Source organism: Portunus trituberculatus, chromosome 40, assembly GCF_017591435.1.
Source record: "Portunus trituberculatus isolate SZX2019 chromosome 40, ASM1759143v1, whole genome shotgun sequence".
Taxonomy (NCBI): Eukaryota; Metazoa; Arthropoda; class Malacostraca; order Decapoda; family Portunidae; genus Portunus; species Portunus trituberculatus.
The window spans coordinates 29,245,312-29,264,325 of record NC_059294.1 but is presented as its reverse complement, the minus strand read 5'-3'; the positions used below and the strand labels follow the sequence as shown (position 1 = coordinate 29,264,325).

Sequence of the window (19,014 nt, the reverse complement as noted above, 5' to 3'; positions counted from 1 at the left end):
CACATACTACTTTGAAGCTATGTCATTTGTTGAGTGGATTAGTTACCTACATGTCACCATGATATCCAGGTTCTAGGTGGTTACACCAAAGATGCACTTAGGTGGTGATGTGGGCCCTTGTAAGGATACTACTATAAATAAAATTGCCTGCACCAGTAATGGGCAGAAACTGAACAGCGCTTCCCACATATACTCAAGTATGTCTACTAGTGCTATAGGCCATAACATAAAAATATATGTATTTCATAAAGAAGAAATTTTCAGTTGGAGTCTGAAGGAAAACAAGTCTTTCATTATCACGTGGGTTGTCACTTACATTAAAAAAGAAGTACACTTATTCATAGCAATCCATTTACAATCTTTCTTTGTTCGGTTGTTTATGTATATACTATAGTAAATAGAAAATGCCTTACACATATACTACACTAACTCCCATAACAATATCAATTTTATCATCAGTTGTTATGAGCTTAATGTGAATTTTCCACCATTTTATCCAATTGTAAAGACTGTGTACTGCCCCAGTGACTGTGCCACCCCACACACATTAATCATGCACACCAATCAGGCTCTATGTATGCATTTATTTACCTAATTGTGTATGTAGGATGAGAGAGAGAGAGAGAGAGAGAGAGAGAGAGAGAGAGCAGCAACTGCTAGCAACAAAAATTCCACATATACCTTTGAACACAAGAAGCCTCCTTTATCCCAATATGGTACGAGTCAGAATTCCTACAATGGTTCCATATGATAAGGATAAAAACCATAGTGCTTGGAAAACATTTATATACAAATATTCTATAAATGACATTTAAATTACCTGTGTTGAAAAAAAAATATTGACCAGATAGTATATACAAACACTTGTACTGTACAAATGTCATATAAACTTTTTTTTACAAATTTTTTTTTATACAACAGAGTTTCAGTGGTAATTAGTTTATCTTGAACCAGAAAACTACACACTGGTCAAGTGCAATAATACAAGTAAACATCATTAGATGTATGTTGATGACTCTTTACAACTGTCATCTTTAGTGTCATGCACTTGTAATCATACTACAGAAATACACTTTTTCATAGAGAGAGAGAGAGAGAGAGAGAGAGAGAGAGAGAGAGAGAGAGAGAGAGAGAGAGAGAGAGAGAGAGAGAGAGAGAGAGAAAATTGCAGAGTTCACTGAATAAATAACAAGTACAGTACATAGTCAGTACATACATAAATGCTAGAGTAGAAGTACTATAGACATTTTGTTGTAGTTGCTCTGCAATTGAAAACTGTAAGAACAACTTTCACAGTTTGATTTAGATTTATGCAGACTTTGTATTACACGAAAGTCTGCACATAGTGAAAGAGACTGTACGGTCTTCACTTTGTGTATTGTGCCAATCAAACAATCTACAGAAAAATTCTATACTACTTATCTATACATTCCTTATCTCCTGAAAAGGCAACTTGTCATCATGAGAACACAAGCACATATTGTTTTCTAAACCATGGGAGACAAGGAAAAGTAAAACATGCTAAGTAAAGAAAACACTGCAAACCTTTGGTAAATGCAAAGATATTTGCAACTAAGAACATTGTTTTTTTAAACAGTATAACTCTTGTCTTAACAAACATTTTCTTAGTACTATTACAATGTTCTTGTGAAAATTGCAAACTTAAGTCAGTGTAGTGGAAAGAAATTGGACTCATCATGACTGCCACACAACTCTGAAACTGTTCCTTTTCCTCAGAGCAGGAATTAATTGCTTCACTGTCTCTAAATAAAGCCTCTGTAGTAGCTGGAAAGGAGTCTCATTGAACTAGTGGTATGAAAAAAAAAAAAAAAAAAAAAAAAAAAAAAAAACAATGTAGTTACACAAAGACACAGATACTAGAGTCAAAATGAATCTTTAATTAGGATAGGGAAGATCTATCTAGGATGTTCATTATTGTTATGTGGGTCCACAACATAAAACATAATATCTGTAATGTTTTCTTCAGCATATGCCACTATTTGAACTTGTGTTAATTATCATGAATGCATCTAACAACTGATTATAGTGATGTATATAACTAACTGTTAGCACTGATAGGGAGGAGGTGTTTCTCAAGCACTAGCAGCATACAGTATTGAGTTCTCTTCTTCCAAGCACCACTTCTCTGATGGAGACAAAGGAGTGGTGGTGTTCACTCCTCTGGTACATTTGAAGAGCAGAGTTTTTTTTGGCAGTCACACTGAATGAGTTAGTTGTTGGCTTTATGTCAATCAAAACTTTCCTGATTTACACAGCCTTTCTTCTGATATAAAGTGAAAACAATTAGAAAGGAATATTCCCACAGTCTAAAAGAGTTTGCTTTACTCCCATTAACTTTACATACATACTTATTCTACAGAGAGACTGATGAATAAATCTTTGGTCAATTTGATGGTAACACAGACTACAGTTACAAAAGGAGACACTGTAATGCAAACTTGCTCCCTCTCTAGGCTTTCCTTATTCACTGTTTGTACAATACTGGGGAAAACAACATAAAGCTTTGCTACTAAAGAACATGTAAGACTAGCTAAGATGATGTGGTTGCCAGGGTAAATAATCTATGATTCTTTTATATCAGAAACATAGTGCATTCACTCTGGTGGCTGCCTCCCAGCTAAGGCCTTCTCCACGGCTGTCCCAGAGAACTATACACATCCACACAGACATGTGCATGCATGTACACACACACACACACACACACACACACACACACACACACACACACACACACACACACACACACACACAGAAATAGTAAGAATTCTGAAAAATTGTTCACTACTCTTTTGTTGCTATAAGGAGTTTAGCAACGTTGTGCACATGGAAGCCAAAATGTGTGGGTAGTAGCTTTGTTATAAGGCTGGTGGACCATCAACCCATGGCACATGTGTTGATAACATCAAGAAAATGGACCATATCAATCTCAAAATCTTCAATAACTTCACATTGAGATATGATTTTTAGATAAGTTTGATTTAATTCAACAATTTCTAGTAATGTATTATTACTATATTGAAAAGTGGCTAGCAATGACCCATTGCTAATGAGAAAAATATTAACAATTCATTGACAGAAGAATAATGGTGAAGTTTTGTGCTAATATTTACAGTACAGAATGTTGGTTTAGTTCAGAGTGTGTTGATGTTCCAATACAATGTCAATGACTATCCTCTACACAGCCAGTAACCAGCACAGGTGAAGGAAGCAGTTTGTCTGCCACAACTCGTCCTAGACCTTCTGTTCTTGTGGTCCGTCCACCTGGTCCATCTCATCCTCTTCTCTGGCATACCTGGCAATGCAACCATGACTGACTCACAATTTGCAGCAAACACATTCAATGAAGCAAACTGTCACACTTTTGAGTGGAGCAGACAATAAATAGATTATCAAGGTAATTCTAAATAGTCAATATTACAAACCGACCTTGATATTTTGAGGCGGCGCCACATGTTGATCCTGGATGCACACAGCAGGCAGATTACAGCGTGCAGGAAAGGGATCACACCAAAAATGGAAACAAACATAATCCCTATCGTGCTTCCCGGCTGCGTCCAGTCCATGAAGGGATACAGGGCAGGGCGGCCCAGATAGTCCTGGAGAAAGAGAAAGAAAAAAAATCAGACTAGTCAGTGATTTCCTACAAAGATATACTGAGTAACTATGACACTGTAATTAGCTATTAATTACATGTAAATAAAAAATATTTTCATAACTTTCAGACATCAACAACTAACTATGAAAGGTAAAGATTGAAATTATAAACCATATATGATCCAATGAAGACATCTATGTTAGTAAGAAATTAACATATATCAGATGCTGGAAGGTTTGTGTTTGTGGAATGAATCTTAACCAAGGGATTGCCATTGCTTATCATATGTGTGATATACAGAGCCTTCTTGGGCCATCTGTGACAGGAATCTCATTCGGGTTCCAATAAACATATTAGCGTACCAGGGAGGCAGTTTGGGCAAGACATTACAACTTGTACTGTATAACTAGGAATAAACAGAGAAGGATATTCACTGTTCTCTTACTCTGTCCCTTCATCTCTTTCAATCTCAGTTTTAAGTCATATAAATAATTATGATAGCAGTATTCTTCTCTCTACCAGAAAAAAATAAATGGAAAAACAGTTGAAAGAAGAAGCACTGACAAGTTGGCTTTTCAGCTGCTTTGAAGGACTAGAGAAGGGACAAGGGCACAGTTCTCAGTGGCCCTGGGAGCTGTTGCTGAAAGGGTAAGAGGTGCCATGCAGAAAGGTTGGGTGTGGATGATAAACAGTAGTGAAGGGCAGGTGATCCAAGAAGTTTTACAGTACTACACTACTATACTCTCCACAATGGGTAGAGGCACAAGTCTTTCCTCCTGAGTGGAGGCAGGTCAGGGGAATCAATGCTCTGGCCAGCTACTGGCTGATTAAGTTTACTGGAAAGTGTGCATCTTATCTTACAGTGCTTTATTGTTTCCTAACTGATGCAATAATTATTTGCTTTGAGTACATGAAAACCATTCTTCACTGTGTATAATAAATGTTTTATTACTTATGTCAGCAGCACTTGATAAGAAGACACAAAGTGAGAAAAGATTTCTAGGTGGCTGAATGATATTAGTCATCTCGGAGTGCTTAGGGACACCTGGACTACAAACATCCAACCCTTCACCTGAAACATGGGAAAGAGAGGAACCTGACCAATGTTAATGGCCAGTGGAATCATAAACCTCAGCCAGCCAGGCTTGAGCTGAGGCAATAGGGTGGGTCACACCTTGCATTGCTGTCACAATGACAGTTAAAGCATATCTTGTACTACTGTCAAAGTGTTTTTCCTATTACTGAAAGTACTTAAATATACAATCTTTAAATGCATTTCTATTTAAAATAGTAATACATTCATGTAACACTTACAATATGAATTTTCACAGAGAGAGAGAGAGAGAGAGAGAGAGAGAGAGAGAGAGAGAGAGAGAGAGAGAGATGTGGAGGTGTAGACACAATTCATATATTAAACAGAAAAAAAAAAAGTAAAAGAAAGAAACGACAAATAAAAGGTAAGTTTTTCACATTGGCATCCTCACAAGTGTACTTCATAATCTTGTTTTATCTTCGTCACAGTCTGGCACAAATCAATGGTATGTGAATAAACTATGCCCCACTATAACAAGGAGTACTTATCTGCTACTAAGTTATTACAAACACGTCTAAAGATGATAAATCAAAGAGAAATCACCAATGGCAAACGTATAGTAACCCCTAAGAATATAAGAAAGTAAATGAAGCTGCATGAAGACTGTAAGAAAAGGATTCAGAAGAGAAGTACTGTACAACAGAAGGCAAAGTGCACTGACCAGGCCCCCGCACAGGTAGTACATGAGGTTGAAGAAGACGTAGCTGAAGACGAAGATGATGGGCTGGTAGACGTGAACGAGGCGACGTGGGGTTGCGGAAACGGCGACGTCCAGCAGGATGTACAGGGCGGGCATTATGTGGGTGTTGATGCCGATCTCATTTAGAGACTCATCTGTAGGGATAGCCACTGTGTAAACACTGTACACTGCATGTACACTGTTGAAGAAAGACCAACAATGTGGGTACTCATCTGTGCAGCTACACATTATATAAGAGGAATGTTACTTAAAGCATGCTACTCAAAGTCCTTACTCAGTCCATTCAAATCAACTAACACAGTCAACAGCATGTTTAATTTCCATCTCTTTCACTACCAAACTCTCTCTCTCTCTCTCTCTCTCTGTCTAGCTCGGTTTTTCCACATTTCCTTTGAATTCCATAACTGTACAGACGCGTGGAGCTACATTCAATGACAATTTTCTATTAATTATTATTATTATTATTATTATTATTATTATTATCATTCTCATTATTATTATTATTATTTTATTTATTCATTTATTCATTTATTTATTTTTATTTATTTATTTATCTTTTTGGCAAGTAACAAACACATTATCTCACTCAGTTTTTCCACATTTCCATTACTTGAAATACTCTATTTTTAAAACATCCCATCAGAAGAAAACTAGACAGTTTGACTGGAATTCTTTTCAGTGTTAACTTCACGGGGAGAAGCAAGCAAGGAAGTAAGCAGGCAGGCACTGTGGCACACCGCTGTAGCAGCCTTGACTCACCGCTCCTGTTCGGATAGACCACGATCCAGTAGCCCAGGGCGACGAACAAGTGCACGGGGCCCATGATGTTGGACAGCACCCACGACGTCTTCATCAGCCGCGTCATAGATGGGTACACCACGTCACCTGTGCATAAAACGGTAGAAGAAACCATGATCTCGCTTTTTTCCAGTACCTTTCAATACACAAAGTCTCATCTTTCCTCTCTGCTAAACTCGTTGTCCTTTACTATCATACGTCTCTTATTTCAGATTGTGTTACGTAGATTACAACAAACAACTTCGAAAGTCAGAGGGTCTCCTATTGTTGATCTTTCTATGGCATGCAATCTGAAATGTTTTGCTCTCTCACCACGACTATTTTCCTAGGCATATAAATAATTAGCGGAGTTCTCAAAAGTGTTTTCCTGTTAATTATGGAAAAATCACATTCAATCAGTCCCCGGAACCATACAAGACAGCCTTAGAAACATGTGTCACTTTAACTATACTAGAGCCTTTCGAAAATAGTAGTGTTTCAGAATATGGACCTCTGCTCCACATACGCAGTTACTCTCCCCACTCAGATCCATCCCTTCTGGCATGTACGCTGCACGGAGATCGATCATGCCAACCTTACAAAGAACAAAGGGGATGCCAGCAAGACACAAGGCAAGACACATGTAAAAAGAAGACCAGAAGAAGGAAAGTACTTTGAAACGCTTTGGTCTTTCATAAAGACTGTTTTCAAAGGGTATTAAGTTGTTTGGTCAAGTTTCTACGCGAACCTTTTCTATTGACGATCCTGAGTCTTCGTTAAGCTATCACAAGAATTAAGGAAAACATACTTAATGACTTAAAAACTCCACTAACCTCCATTAGGGACTGTAAAGAGTTGTCCAGATAGACGCAAACTATAAAGGTACAATTAAAGAATTACCGACACACACACACACACACACAAAGGAATTACTAAAAAGATAACACGGATTACTAAAAATAAATAAATAAATAAATAAGTAAATAAATAAAACATACACGAGATTACTAAGAAAGATATAAAGAAACATATAAAAGAGGAAGATAATACGGAATGAATGAGAAGATACGTAAAATTACTAAACACATACAACGAATCACAAGAAAAAGAAAAGATAGAAGGGATGACTAAAACAATACAAGAGATGAGAGACGTTTGTACCGGACGAAAGGAGACCGAAGCTTTTAAAATTTACATTCCTTACACAAGCAAAGTCCAAAGAGGGACAGATTGAGAGGGGTGTTCAAGGGGCACGAAGACTATAACAACTAACAAGACGGACACACACAAACATCTCGAAACAAGCTTTGTGGATGCTTGGAGAGAGAGAGAGAGAGAGAGAGAGAGAGAGAGAGAGAGAGAGAGAGAGAGAGAGAGCTACATAGACAATACAATTCACCTCTCTCTCTCTCTCTCTCTCTCATTCCGTCGTACGTCCGCCCCACTCAAGACCATGATTGCACGCAGCACGGAAGACAAGTTAACTCAAATTTATGACTTAGGTTATGCAACAGTGACTTCTTGCCCTGGCTTAGCGTGGCTGTGGCGCGGCAGTGACATACGTACAGTGTCTCGTGATGCGGAGCCCTTCTGTGGCGTGGTGCAGGGCGGTGAAATGTGGTGCGATACAAGGTTCCAATATGATTCAATCGTGTCTCAATTAAACTGCACTAGTGTCGCGAGATGGTGTCCTTAATTAACGCCACCAGCCTCTCGTGCGTCCAGCTGTGGTGGGGACGGCTGGCTTCAAGCATTTCTGGGTTTATGTGTTAGTGACGCGACTACATTATTCTGAGAGAGAGAGAGAGAGAGAGAGAGAGAGAGAGAGAGAGAGAGAGAGAGAGAGAGAGCACCGTCAGGATGAATTGTTATTGTATATACTAGTACTGCATATGCAAGTGCTGAAAAGTTAAAATAAAATGTAGTAAAAATAAATAAATCTGCAGGAAAAAAAAAAAAAAACCCTGAAGTTAACAGTCAACAAGTTTGATAGACGATCGGAGCAGCGCGACAAAAATGCATTTTACTCCACAATGAAAACCGTGTGAAAAATATTTAACAGTTTCATTTCCGCGAATAACAATTTACACATCACAGCTTTTGCTTCTGACTGAAGAAGATTAAGAGGAAAAGAAACATGAATCAGAGCGTGGGACTGAGTAACAACAAGAGATAAAAAGACGAAAGGTGACAGGAGTATTATGCGCGAATTTCATGGAAGAAGGAAGGAAGAAAGCAGACTGAATAAACGAAGGTGGGCGTATATAAACAAGAAAACGGGTAGGTAAGTAGCAAGCTTACAAGAAGAGAATACTGAACAAAATAACAGGGTGCGGTGTTAGGGACGCATAAATGACCGTGTAATATAGAACCATATTATGAAACACCACTGGCTGCACCTTCACTACATTCAAAAGTCTCTAGTTCAGGTGACGCGTGTTTTCAAGCGTGTCTTTTTGGTTCCGGTTACAGATCACTTGAGCGACCGGCTAATCAACACTGCCGCCTTTGAAAATAATCGTGGTGAGAGAACAAAGCGTTTCTGGATGCAAGTCACACGTAGAAGCACGACAAAAATGTTAAATGCTTGAGTGAGCAGGATTTCCAATTAGCGCAGGTATCCGAGGCTGGTGCAGGGGGGGAGCTCAGGGTCCAGATGCCTCAAGACAGATACGCAGGAGTATGTCTCGAGTTCTATACTAAGGCCGCTTTCACCGAAGGAACAAACTTATAAATCAATACTAAAGTTTTCACAGAGTATTTACCATCAGTCTTCGTAAAAGGGCAACTGGTGTTACTGTTATCTGCTCTCTATTTATTTGCTTTTCTGTCTTGTTCATGAAGCTTATCAACAGAAAATCGCACTGAACCGCGAGCTATATTACTATTAGTTCTTAGTTTGTTTATCTTTGCTATTTCTAGGTGTACAGCAGGTATATCCTACATTGATGTGTGTTGTGGATATTTCAAGACGCAAACGAGTAGGATGGAGAAGAAAGACGCTGAGGTGGAGTTTTCGCAAGGACAGGACGAGAGATGCTGGAATATTTCTAGGCAAACGTGCATTAGCGAGGGCGGAAGAAGTGTGTGGCGGGAAGGACAAGCGATGCAGAAACATAAAACTCACACGGGAAGTTTGAAAATCTCGGTGGCGTGAGACCACACTCTCCACCTGTTTGTTTATCGTATCTTCTATCCTACAGTCCGCACGCTGCCATACCCCACACACACACACACACACACACACATAAAAGAAATACCAAAAAAATATTCCCTCGGAAGCATTCTAATTCATAAAATCCGAGGGAGATACGGGAGTCTGATGAAATAAAGTTAAGGAGACACACGGCGAAACTGTGTCGTCCACCTATCACAGTTTCCCTTCCCCACGTTTTCCGAGTTACTTATTTATCGACCAACTTGCGAGCCGGGATAAACAGCTGGCTGAGACGTGGGCTGCTTGGCTGGCTGGCTGACTGAACAACTGACAAGCTGGCTAAATAACTGACTGGCTGGCTGACAGAACTGACTGGATGGATGGATGGTTGGCTGAAAAACTGACTGGCTGAACAAATGACAGGCTGGCTAAATAACTGACTGGCTGGCTGACTGAACAATTGACTGGATGGCTGGCGGGTTGGCTGAAAAAAAAACTTACTGGCTGGCTGGCTGGCTGAACAACTGACTAGCTGGATTGCTGGGTGAACAACTGACTGGCTAGCTAAATAACTGACTGGATGGCTGAAAAACTGACTGGCTGGCTAGTTGGCTGACTGAATAACTGACTGGCTGGCTGGCTGAACAAATGGCCGGGTGTCTGGCTAGTTGGTTGGATGAATGTATGGATTTGTGTGGATAGGTGGTTAGTGGTTGAGGTACTAGCTAACTTGCTGAATGGCTGCATGGATGAAAGGCTGACTAGTGGCTGGCTGGCTGGCTAAGTGAGTGGGTGGGTGGATGACTAGCAGGGTAGGTAGATAGGTAGGTAAGTGGGTGGCTGTCTGTCCGTTTGTCTTATGGTACAAATCTAAGTGACGCTAAACACTCCACAACAGGGGTCTAATAATGTACGTAATAGATATCCACTTTTTTTTTTTTTTTTTTCAAATCTCACTTTCGCTATTGTAAAGATATTTGAAACACCTCCTGTTGCTCCTCGTCTTAATGCAATCACGTAACTTTTTTTCTCTTACAATCTTTTCATTTGTAAGGCTAAACTGAACATTTTCTCCGCCGAATTTACTTCTTGGCGGAGGAAAGTTTACAACTACCGTGATGGGAGACGAAAGTGCGCACAACAAGGCCGATACATTCACAGGGGAGAGTCAAAGAAAGGAACATTCACACAAGTTTGCATCGCCACAAACCAACTACGAGAGAGAGAGAGAGAGAGAGAGAGAGAGAGAGAGAGAGAGAGAGAGAGAGAGAGAGAGAGAGAGAGAGAGAGAGAGAGAGAGAGAGAGAGAGAGAGAGAGAGAGAGAGAGAGAGAGAGAGAGAGAGAGAGAGAGAGAGAGAGAGAGAGAGAGAGAGAGAGAGAGAGAGAGAGAGAGAGAGAGAGAGAGAGAGAGAGAATTTAAAAGGATAGAGATACTAAGCGGGTGACGCTAAGTAAATACCAACCAAGGCAACTATGTAAATTCTAACAGGTGGTTGAGAGGTGAGGAGACACGGAGAGGTGGTGAGAGGTGGTCTTGAGAGAGTGAGGCTGAGAAGGAGAGGATGATAGGAATAGAGAAGACGGGGAAAGAAGAGGGATAATGGCAAAAGAAGAGATAATAATTGACGAAAAGATGGATGGAAAGAAGAAAGGTAAAGTGGATACAGTAGTGGAAGAAAGATAGAATGGAAAGGAAAGAAAGGAAGGAAGGAAGGAAGGAGGCAGTAAGTGGATGGAACGACAAAAAACTAAAGAAAAAAGAAAGAAAAAAAAAGAAGCATAGAGGCAGTCAGTAATGAATGAGATAATGGATTCTGGAAAGTAAAGTCAGTAGGAAGGAAGGAAGGAAGGAAGGAAGGAAGGAAGGAAGGAAGGAAGGAAGGAAGGAAGGAAGGAGCAACATATATAAGAATGAAAGGGCAAATGAACAGAGGGAATAAGAGGGAAGGATAAAAAGCAGGAAGGGAGAGATGGAAGAATGGAAAGAGTAATGAAAGGAGTGAGAAAGATAGAGAGCAAAGAAGAGAGGGAGAAACCGAAGAAAGGAGCAAACAAAAAGGGAGGAAATAGGAAACCAAGTAACAGAGGGGAATAGAGAGACCATGAAAGCATAAACAATGAATAGAAAAAAAAGTTGAAAATTACATATAAATAATAAAAAAGGAAGATTACATATGTTTAGTAAGAAAACACACACACACACACACACACACACACACACACACACACACACACACACACACACACACACACCTGCTGGGTGACCAGCAGACGACCGAGATGAATTACACACACACACGTAGTGTAGTGGTTAGCACGCTCGACTCACAATCGAGAGGGTCCGGGTTCGAGTCCCGGAAAGCGGCGAGGCAAATGGGCAAGCCTCTTAATGTGTAGTCCCTGTTCACCTAGCAGTAAATAGGTACGGGATGTAACTCGAGGGGTTGTGGCCTCGCTTTCCCGGTGTGTGGAGTGTGTTGTGGTCTCAGTCCTACCCGAAGATCGGTCTATGAGCTCTGAGCTCGCTCCGTAATGGGGAAGACTGGCTGGGTAACCAGCAGGCGACCGTGGTGAATTACACACACACAGATACATGGGAAAGCAAACAGACCAGTAGAAAAATACACCTTTTCATAAAGACCACCATGTGGGGAGAGAGAGAGAGAGAGAGAGAGAGAGAGAGAGAGAGAGAGAGAGAGAGAGAGAGAGAGAGAGAGAGAGAGAGAGAGAAATTATAAACACAAAGGGAATAGATAAGCAAATTCAGAAAGCTTGAAATACATCCACCTGGTATATTCACTTACAAACGCTCTCTCTCTCTCTCTCTCGTTCTAAATCCCTTTTTCTTAGATATGTAATTCAATAATACAGAAATAGGAAGAAGATAAACAGATACACTAGCTACAGAACGATAGACTTAATGGTAAATACCTCTCACCTCATGTTTACCCTCTCTCACTCTCTCTCTCTCTGGTCTGTATTGTACTCTGAAACGCTTTCCTCTCTCATCATCAATGCTCTCCAAAGGCTCTGGTTGAAGATATCTATGTTTTTAAGGGTATTTCTACAGTTCTGGTGATGCATTGGGAAGATTTCTAGTTTACTATAAGGAGAAACACTCTTGAAAACCCAGGTACTCGTCTCTGTGGCCTTGGAAAACTGTCGTGGCGAGAGAGCAAAGCGTTTCTGAATATGGCCGTCTCTCTCACCGTCATCAGCTATTTTCTTGAGGTGTAGTATCACGTTCACGGCCTGGAGGGAGGTATCCGCCGCCAGTGTCCAGATGCTCCAGTTGGTGAGGTAGGTCGGGAAGTAGATCTTGAGGCTTGCCGGCGCATCGTAGCCCATGGAACCCACCCACGCCCACACCGCCCACATGGAGAAGTACAGCGCCCAGAACAGCCGGTAACCCAGGTACAGACATGACATTCGGTTGTGCTGCTGCCACTGGTTTTGAGGAAAAAGAAGTGGTGTTGTTGGTGGTTGTGAAGTTATGGATGGGGGGAGCGGAGGGATATAAGGGGTGATGAAAGGATGGAGGAAAGGTAGCAGGGAGGGATGAATACATACGGGGAGAAAGGAAGTGAAAAAAGAGAGAAAAAGTGAAATGAATGGATGAATGAATGAATGAATGAATGAATGAATGAACGAAGAAATAAATAAATAAAGGAAGGAAGGAAGGAAGGAAACAAGGAAGGAAGAAAAGAAGAAAGGAGTGAAGAAAGGAAAGAAGCACGTAAGAAAGGAATGGATGAAGGAAAAACCAACGACAAAGAAAATTAAAAAAAGAAATGAAACCATAAATCAACTAAGGAAAGGAGGAAATATGGGAGAAGACCAATCAGGAAAGGAGGAAATTAATACGAACACAAGCAGAAATACAGGACGAGAACAGCATTAGGAGCAAGAAGAGCAGAAGATCGAAAAAGGAAGAGTAATAAAAGGTGAAGATGAACACCCGAGAAGGAATAAAAAGGGATGGATGTATGAGATGCTATATGAAGATATGGTAGATAAGGTACATTGTGACAGAGGCGGCAATAAAACGTGTAACCACTAGTCACTCCCGGTGTAAAGCTAAAACCCAATGCATTATTCACCCATTACAGTAACAAGGCATCATTTTCCTTCAGATTCATTGTAAATATATTTCCTTTTTCTTGTTGATGTTAGATAGTTCCATTCATTCTGCAATGAGACTTATATACCTAATGAGGATAGTAGTAGTAGTAGTAATATATAATGATAATGATAATAATAATAATAATAATAATAATAATAATAATAACAATAATATCTAACAACAACAAAAACAACGACAAGGAAAGAACAAACATCACCACCACCACCACCACCGCCACCATCATCATTATCAGCCTACAAGTAACAGAAAAACAAAGCGACACTGAGGTCATCTGCACTCCTACGTCCACGCAATCCATTCCGTCCATTTTCACAGCGTCATTCACAAACACGGAGCCAAACAGAAGCTCCATTACTGAGCCAAACGCTTGGGCAGAGTTACTATTATGCTAACAATTACTACATACACAAACACACACACACACACACACACACACACACACACACACACACACACACACACACAACGCTTGAACAATTTGCAACTCTATTAAAATCTACTTTAAAGGGCCGCATATTAGCGAGAGAGAGAGAGAGAGAGAGAGAGAGAGAGAGAGAGAGAGAGAGAGAGAGAGAGAGAGAGAGAGAGAGAGAGAGATCCACAATTATAATAGAATACGTTACATTCTTGCGTATTTAGTATACAATTCATAAAAATGCTCTTTGGTATGCTAGAGTGGTATGGATGCGGGCACACACGCACGCACACATACACACACATACACACACACACACACACACACACACACACACACACACACACACACACAGCCATGAAGCCGCTGTAATTGAAATGAAAGCACAGGACTTAATCTTTTTTTAACAAACGTGCGTGCGTGGTGAGGAGAGTAAAAACAATGGGAGCAATTTAAAGGGACACGAGTCACGCCTGGAATGGAGGAGCGGCGCGAACCTTACTATTATTACGCCATACTTCATATGTACTGTACGTGGCCATGCGCCTCCATCCACCCCCACCCACCCACGTCTGTTGTCTGCCTCTGCCTGGTGGTAGATTGTATAAATGCTGAATAAAAGCGAGGGTTCGAAGTGAAGTACGGGTTATTATTAATGAAATATGCCAGGGAGGGGAAGGGAGAAGGGAAAGGGAGAGGGAGAAGTGAAGGGGAATGAGGGGAGTGAGGGAAGTGAGGGGACTGGGACTGAGTGTTATGTTTCAAAGTGTGTGTATATCCATGCCTACTCCCACTTGTTTCTCTCTCTCTCTCTCTCTCTCTCTCTCTCTCTCTCTCTCTCGTATGTAAATATTTATCTATCAATCTATTTACCTATCTATCAAACAAATATTTATAGAATCTACAAATACAACACTAAAAATAGAGAAACTATAATGGCAACAGTAATAATGCCACCACCAACACAACAAAACCACCCACAACAACAACTAACACCACTACCAACATTATCACACCATTACCACCACCATCCCAACCAATACAACTACAACAATTCCACCACCACAAACACAACCACCACCACCACCACCACCACCAAAATTAACAACCTACCTGTGAGGAGACGAACAGATGAGGAACCTTGTGCTGGAGGTAGAGATTCTCCAGGCGGAACTCGTCCCTTAGCCTCTGCAGACCCGCTCGCCGTTGCTGCACCTGGGGAGACAGGGCCAAAGGGGTTGGAGGGGGATTACTTCACCGGGCAGGGAAAGAAGGCAGCAAATTACCTAAGTGTTGCAAGAAAAACGTCAAGTGTTCCAGGGAAGTTGGCATTGGGGAAAAAATCTTAAGTGCTGAGAGAGAGAGAGAGAGAGAGAGAGAGAGAGAGAGAGAGAGAGAGAGAGAGAGAGAGAGAGAGAGAGAGAGAGAGAGAGAGAGAGAGAGAGAGAGAGAGAGATTCTTATATTGGTTGAGAGGAAACTTGGTGGTGGTGGTGGTGGTGGTGGAAAGCAAAGTTACATAGTGCTGGAGGGAAAGAAAGCTAAATTCAGTAATGGTGATGCAAGATAGTGACTGCCTAACTTCATCACCACAACTCCCATTATTACCACACGCCACCACCATCACCACCACCACCACACACATCCATTCCTCCTACTAACACAGTCATATTTTCCATCTCTTCCCACCATAATCCTCAAATTCCACAGATTAATTAAATAGTGTAGCTTCTCAGAAACTGCTTCGCGAGTGCAACAGGTCTGCTACAGTTAGTTCTTCCCTTCCAGTCCATTCACTAAACACACATGCTGCTCTCCATATTCCTCATCTCCCTCCATCACTCCTGGATTCAATTGATTAAACAGTGTAGCATATCGTAAACAGCGTCTTAACCCCCTTCAGTACTGGGACACATTTTTACCACGAGTTTTGGGTATGATTAGACGATTTTATTTACATTAGGAAGGGTCTATGGAGATCAAAAGGTTAATGGCCACAGTCTTTACTATTTCAATCCCCATCTAAGTTTCTGAAGTTGTATAAAATCACAAAACTAGTTAACTAAAATAGATATGAAAACGCGTCATGGTATTCAAGGGTTTAAGGGCCAACAAGACTGCCACAGTTTGTTCTTCCTGTCTTGTCATGCCATCCACTCATCCATTCCACCCAACAGACATACACAGGCCAGACATCTTCACCGCCTCATCCATCACTCCACAAGCTACCATTCCATCTCCTTACAACAAGCAACCACCACCACCACCACCACCACCTCCCCTACCTTAGTGGCTTGCCTCACCCCTCTAACATTTCACTCCAACCTCTATCCTATACTAGTCCACTTGCGTCACTATTCTCACATTACCCTACTCAACACTATATTATATCGTCCTCACTATGTATTTGAACTCCTGTTTACTATCATCATCACATTTATTCTATCATTCATTATTTTGTTTCTCTACCCCTCCCTTTACTAAGTGTTGCCGGCACCCAGCAGTCTTGTGCAGCGGCCGTTACCTTGACTGAGTAAAACTGCACGCGACACTGGCGGCTGTCAGCGGCGTGGTAGCCAACGACGGTTTCCATGGTACCTGCGCCGCCGCCGCAACCACCACCACCTTCCTGCCGCCGCTGCTGTACACCTTCCAATGTTCAGTTCCCTTAGTTCTCTCGATCTAGTCCTCTTCCTCCTCCTCCTCCTTTTCCTCCACCTCTTCCTCCTCCTCCCGCGGCGTCTTCACCACCTGCTGAGTCTCTCAGTCTTCACCGACACCAGTAGGGTCTGTTCCGTACGTGGTAGTGGCTTCGTTCCTTAACTCAACGCGTGAACGACTTTCTGAGAATATGAGTATTGTTTGCACGCCCGCCAGCTTACCCACACACCTGTACGCATATAGTGTGTGTGTGTGTGTGTGTGTGTGTGTGTGTGTGTGTGTGTGTGTGTGTGTGTGTGTGTGTGTGTGTGTGTGTGTGTGTGTGTGTTATGAAACTTTTACGAGCAAGAGTGTAAAATACAGTTTCAAGTATTTTCACAGTGAAAGGGACAAGATAAACGAATTTGTTATGTCAGCTTCTTCCTTAGCACCTGCATGGAAAGGCTGATTTTATTTCTTGAGCGCGCGAGAGAGAGAGAGAGAGAGAGAGAGAGAGAGAGAGAGAGAGAGAGAGAGAAGAGAAGAGGAGTGAGTGGGAAGGCGAAGAGCGCGCATGACGCTATGACAGTATTGTGATACGTACATCGATATTATAAGAGGCAGAGCTCCCGCCTTCCTGACCTCGCACCGCCACCCCACACAGCCGGTCACCACGTTGCCGCCATAATAGCCACAAAATTACACTTAAACACCACCACAAATATTCTTCTCAGTCACAACAAAGAATATTCAGAAACCAGAATCTCGTCTCATGCAGCACTTCCTTAAGACAGTCGCCTGCCCCGCGCCCTCCTCCAGGCAGTGCCGACCCTGGGCGAGCACCCGGCGGCTGCGGGTACCGGGCCTCAATGGGCGCAGGCAATGTGAGGGTGGCGTGGCCCGAGTCTGGCCGCCCACGCCCACGCAGCTCGCCAATCAATGTTGATCCGTGACCACAGGGAATCTTGAGGTAGCCTGGGTGAGGCAACACACTTTCCTGGGCCCTGCACGCTAACAGCGGCGCCCTCACGGCTCGGGAGGCCAACCCTCGCACGGCTGGGGTCAGGCGGCCGCTCGCGACGGCGGCAGTGGACGGAGTGAGCAGCAGCGGCCTGTGTCGATATTTCCTTCTCCCTCACCTTACCCTCGCGCCAGGTGGTGGCCCCTCACCTTCACCCGCCAGCCCATCGCTCACCTTCACCACCACATGGCCCCTCACCTTCTCCTGCTAAGAAGCTCACACCCTCACAGGTAACCTTCATCCTCACTCACCACCTTCACCCGACAGATGAATCCTCACCATCACCCGCCAAAGTGTCACAGTTATATCTATAATTATTTGTACCTTTGCAGCAAAAAGGTGCAATTTCCAATTTTTAATGAAATCAGCTCATCAAATCCTTGACACTGCCATAGCATTACAGGTAGGAAAGACATGAAATACAGGGACCACGAGGACAAGATTATAAGTTCAGCGGCCGCTGTTCACGTTCTCAGTGTCCACCTGCACAGGTGACAGGTGGTGGCAGCCACACTTCCTCCCTTGCCTACCGTAGCACAACACTCGTGAGGAAAGGGTGACGGGAAACATAGTCCGCAGTGGATGATGTGATGTGCCTCAACAAAGCGGTAAGCGGCGAGCCACACCATGAGGCTCCGAGGATGAGGGCGGGGGTATGGGTGCAAGCAGTACACACCGCTGCCTCTCCCAAGGGTTGCAGAGTGAGGAGACTCATGTTATACACATAGGCTGTCCCCTTATCGGTGAGCACCTCTCCAGGCTCACCAGGACAGTGAGCAGCACCTCAGTGCTCCACCGTCTGCCTCATCTCCCGTTTTCTTTCATCTCGTCTCTTCGCCAAGTATTCAACACACTACAATCACAGTTCTAAGCTGCCGCGTGCATGCTACGATCACTTCACCATCATCACAAATATCAGAACAATTAATTAACATACACATGGCCTATTTACCTTGGGCGTCGGCTGTATCGTGACACAAATCCTCATTTTCACCCACCAGGTAAGCCCTCAGCCTCACCCGCCAGCTAACCCCACAGCCTCACCCGTCTGGTAAGCCTTAAGCCTCATCTCCGTATTCCAGAGAAAATTGTTGGGCATTTTTAATTTAGTTTAAGATGAGCTCAAAGGAGGCAAGAAATGCCCTTCCCTTCTTTTCCCTACTCCTCCCTTCTTTTCCCTTCCCTTCATTTCACTTCACTTCCTTGCCCCGTCCATGCCTTGTCCCACCTCACCGCCTCTCCGCACCGTCCTTTCTCACCTCGTCTCCACCGTGCCCCGCCCCGCCTCTGTCTGCGGGTTCACGCACCAATCGGGGCGATCAGCTCATTGGTGCACGAGCTACGGCCTTTGTGAATAATCTCTCTCTTCAAGGCTGGTGGTGGAAGGATACTTTAGTGAAGGGGGAAGGGACACTCCATGGAGGAAAGGCTCACAGTGAAGGGAACACGTG

The 19,014-nt window shown here is 42.7% G+C and overlaps 1 protein-coding gene across 2 annotated transcripts in view; it reads right to left on the bottom strand.

Moving 5' to 3' along the window:
- Nucleotides 1-769: 769 nt before the first annotated feature.
- Nucleotides 770-19,014, bottom strand: part of LOC123515920 — a 37,425-nt gene continuing 19,180 nt past the window's right edge. For both annotated transcript variants that reach the window (XM_045274819.1, XM_045274820.1), the window contains 6 exons: nt 15,017-15,118; nt 12,554-12,791; nt 6,169-6,294; nt 5,371-5,543; nt 3,448-3,617; nt 770-3,313 (listed from right to left, as the gene is read on the bottom strand). In XM_045274819.1, the coding sequence (XP_045130754.1) occupies nt 3,253-3,313; nt 3,448-3,617; nt 5,371-5,543; nt 6,169-6,294; nt 12,554-12,791; nt 15,017-15,118 (870 nt within the window). In that variant the 3' untranslated portion in view covers nt 770-3,252. The remainder of the gene's footprint in view (nt 3,314-3,447; nt 3,618-5,370; nt 5,544-6,168; nt 6,295-12,553; nt 12,792-15,016; nt 15,119-19,014) is intronic.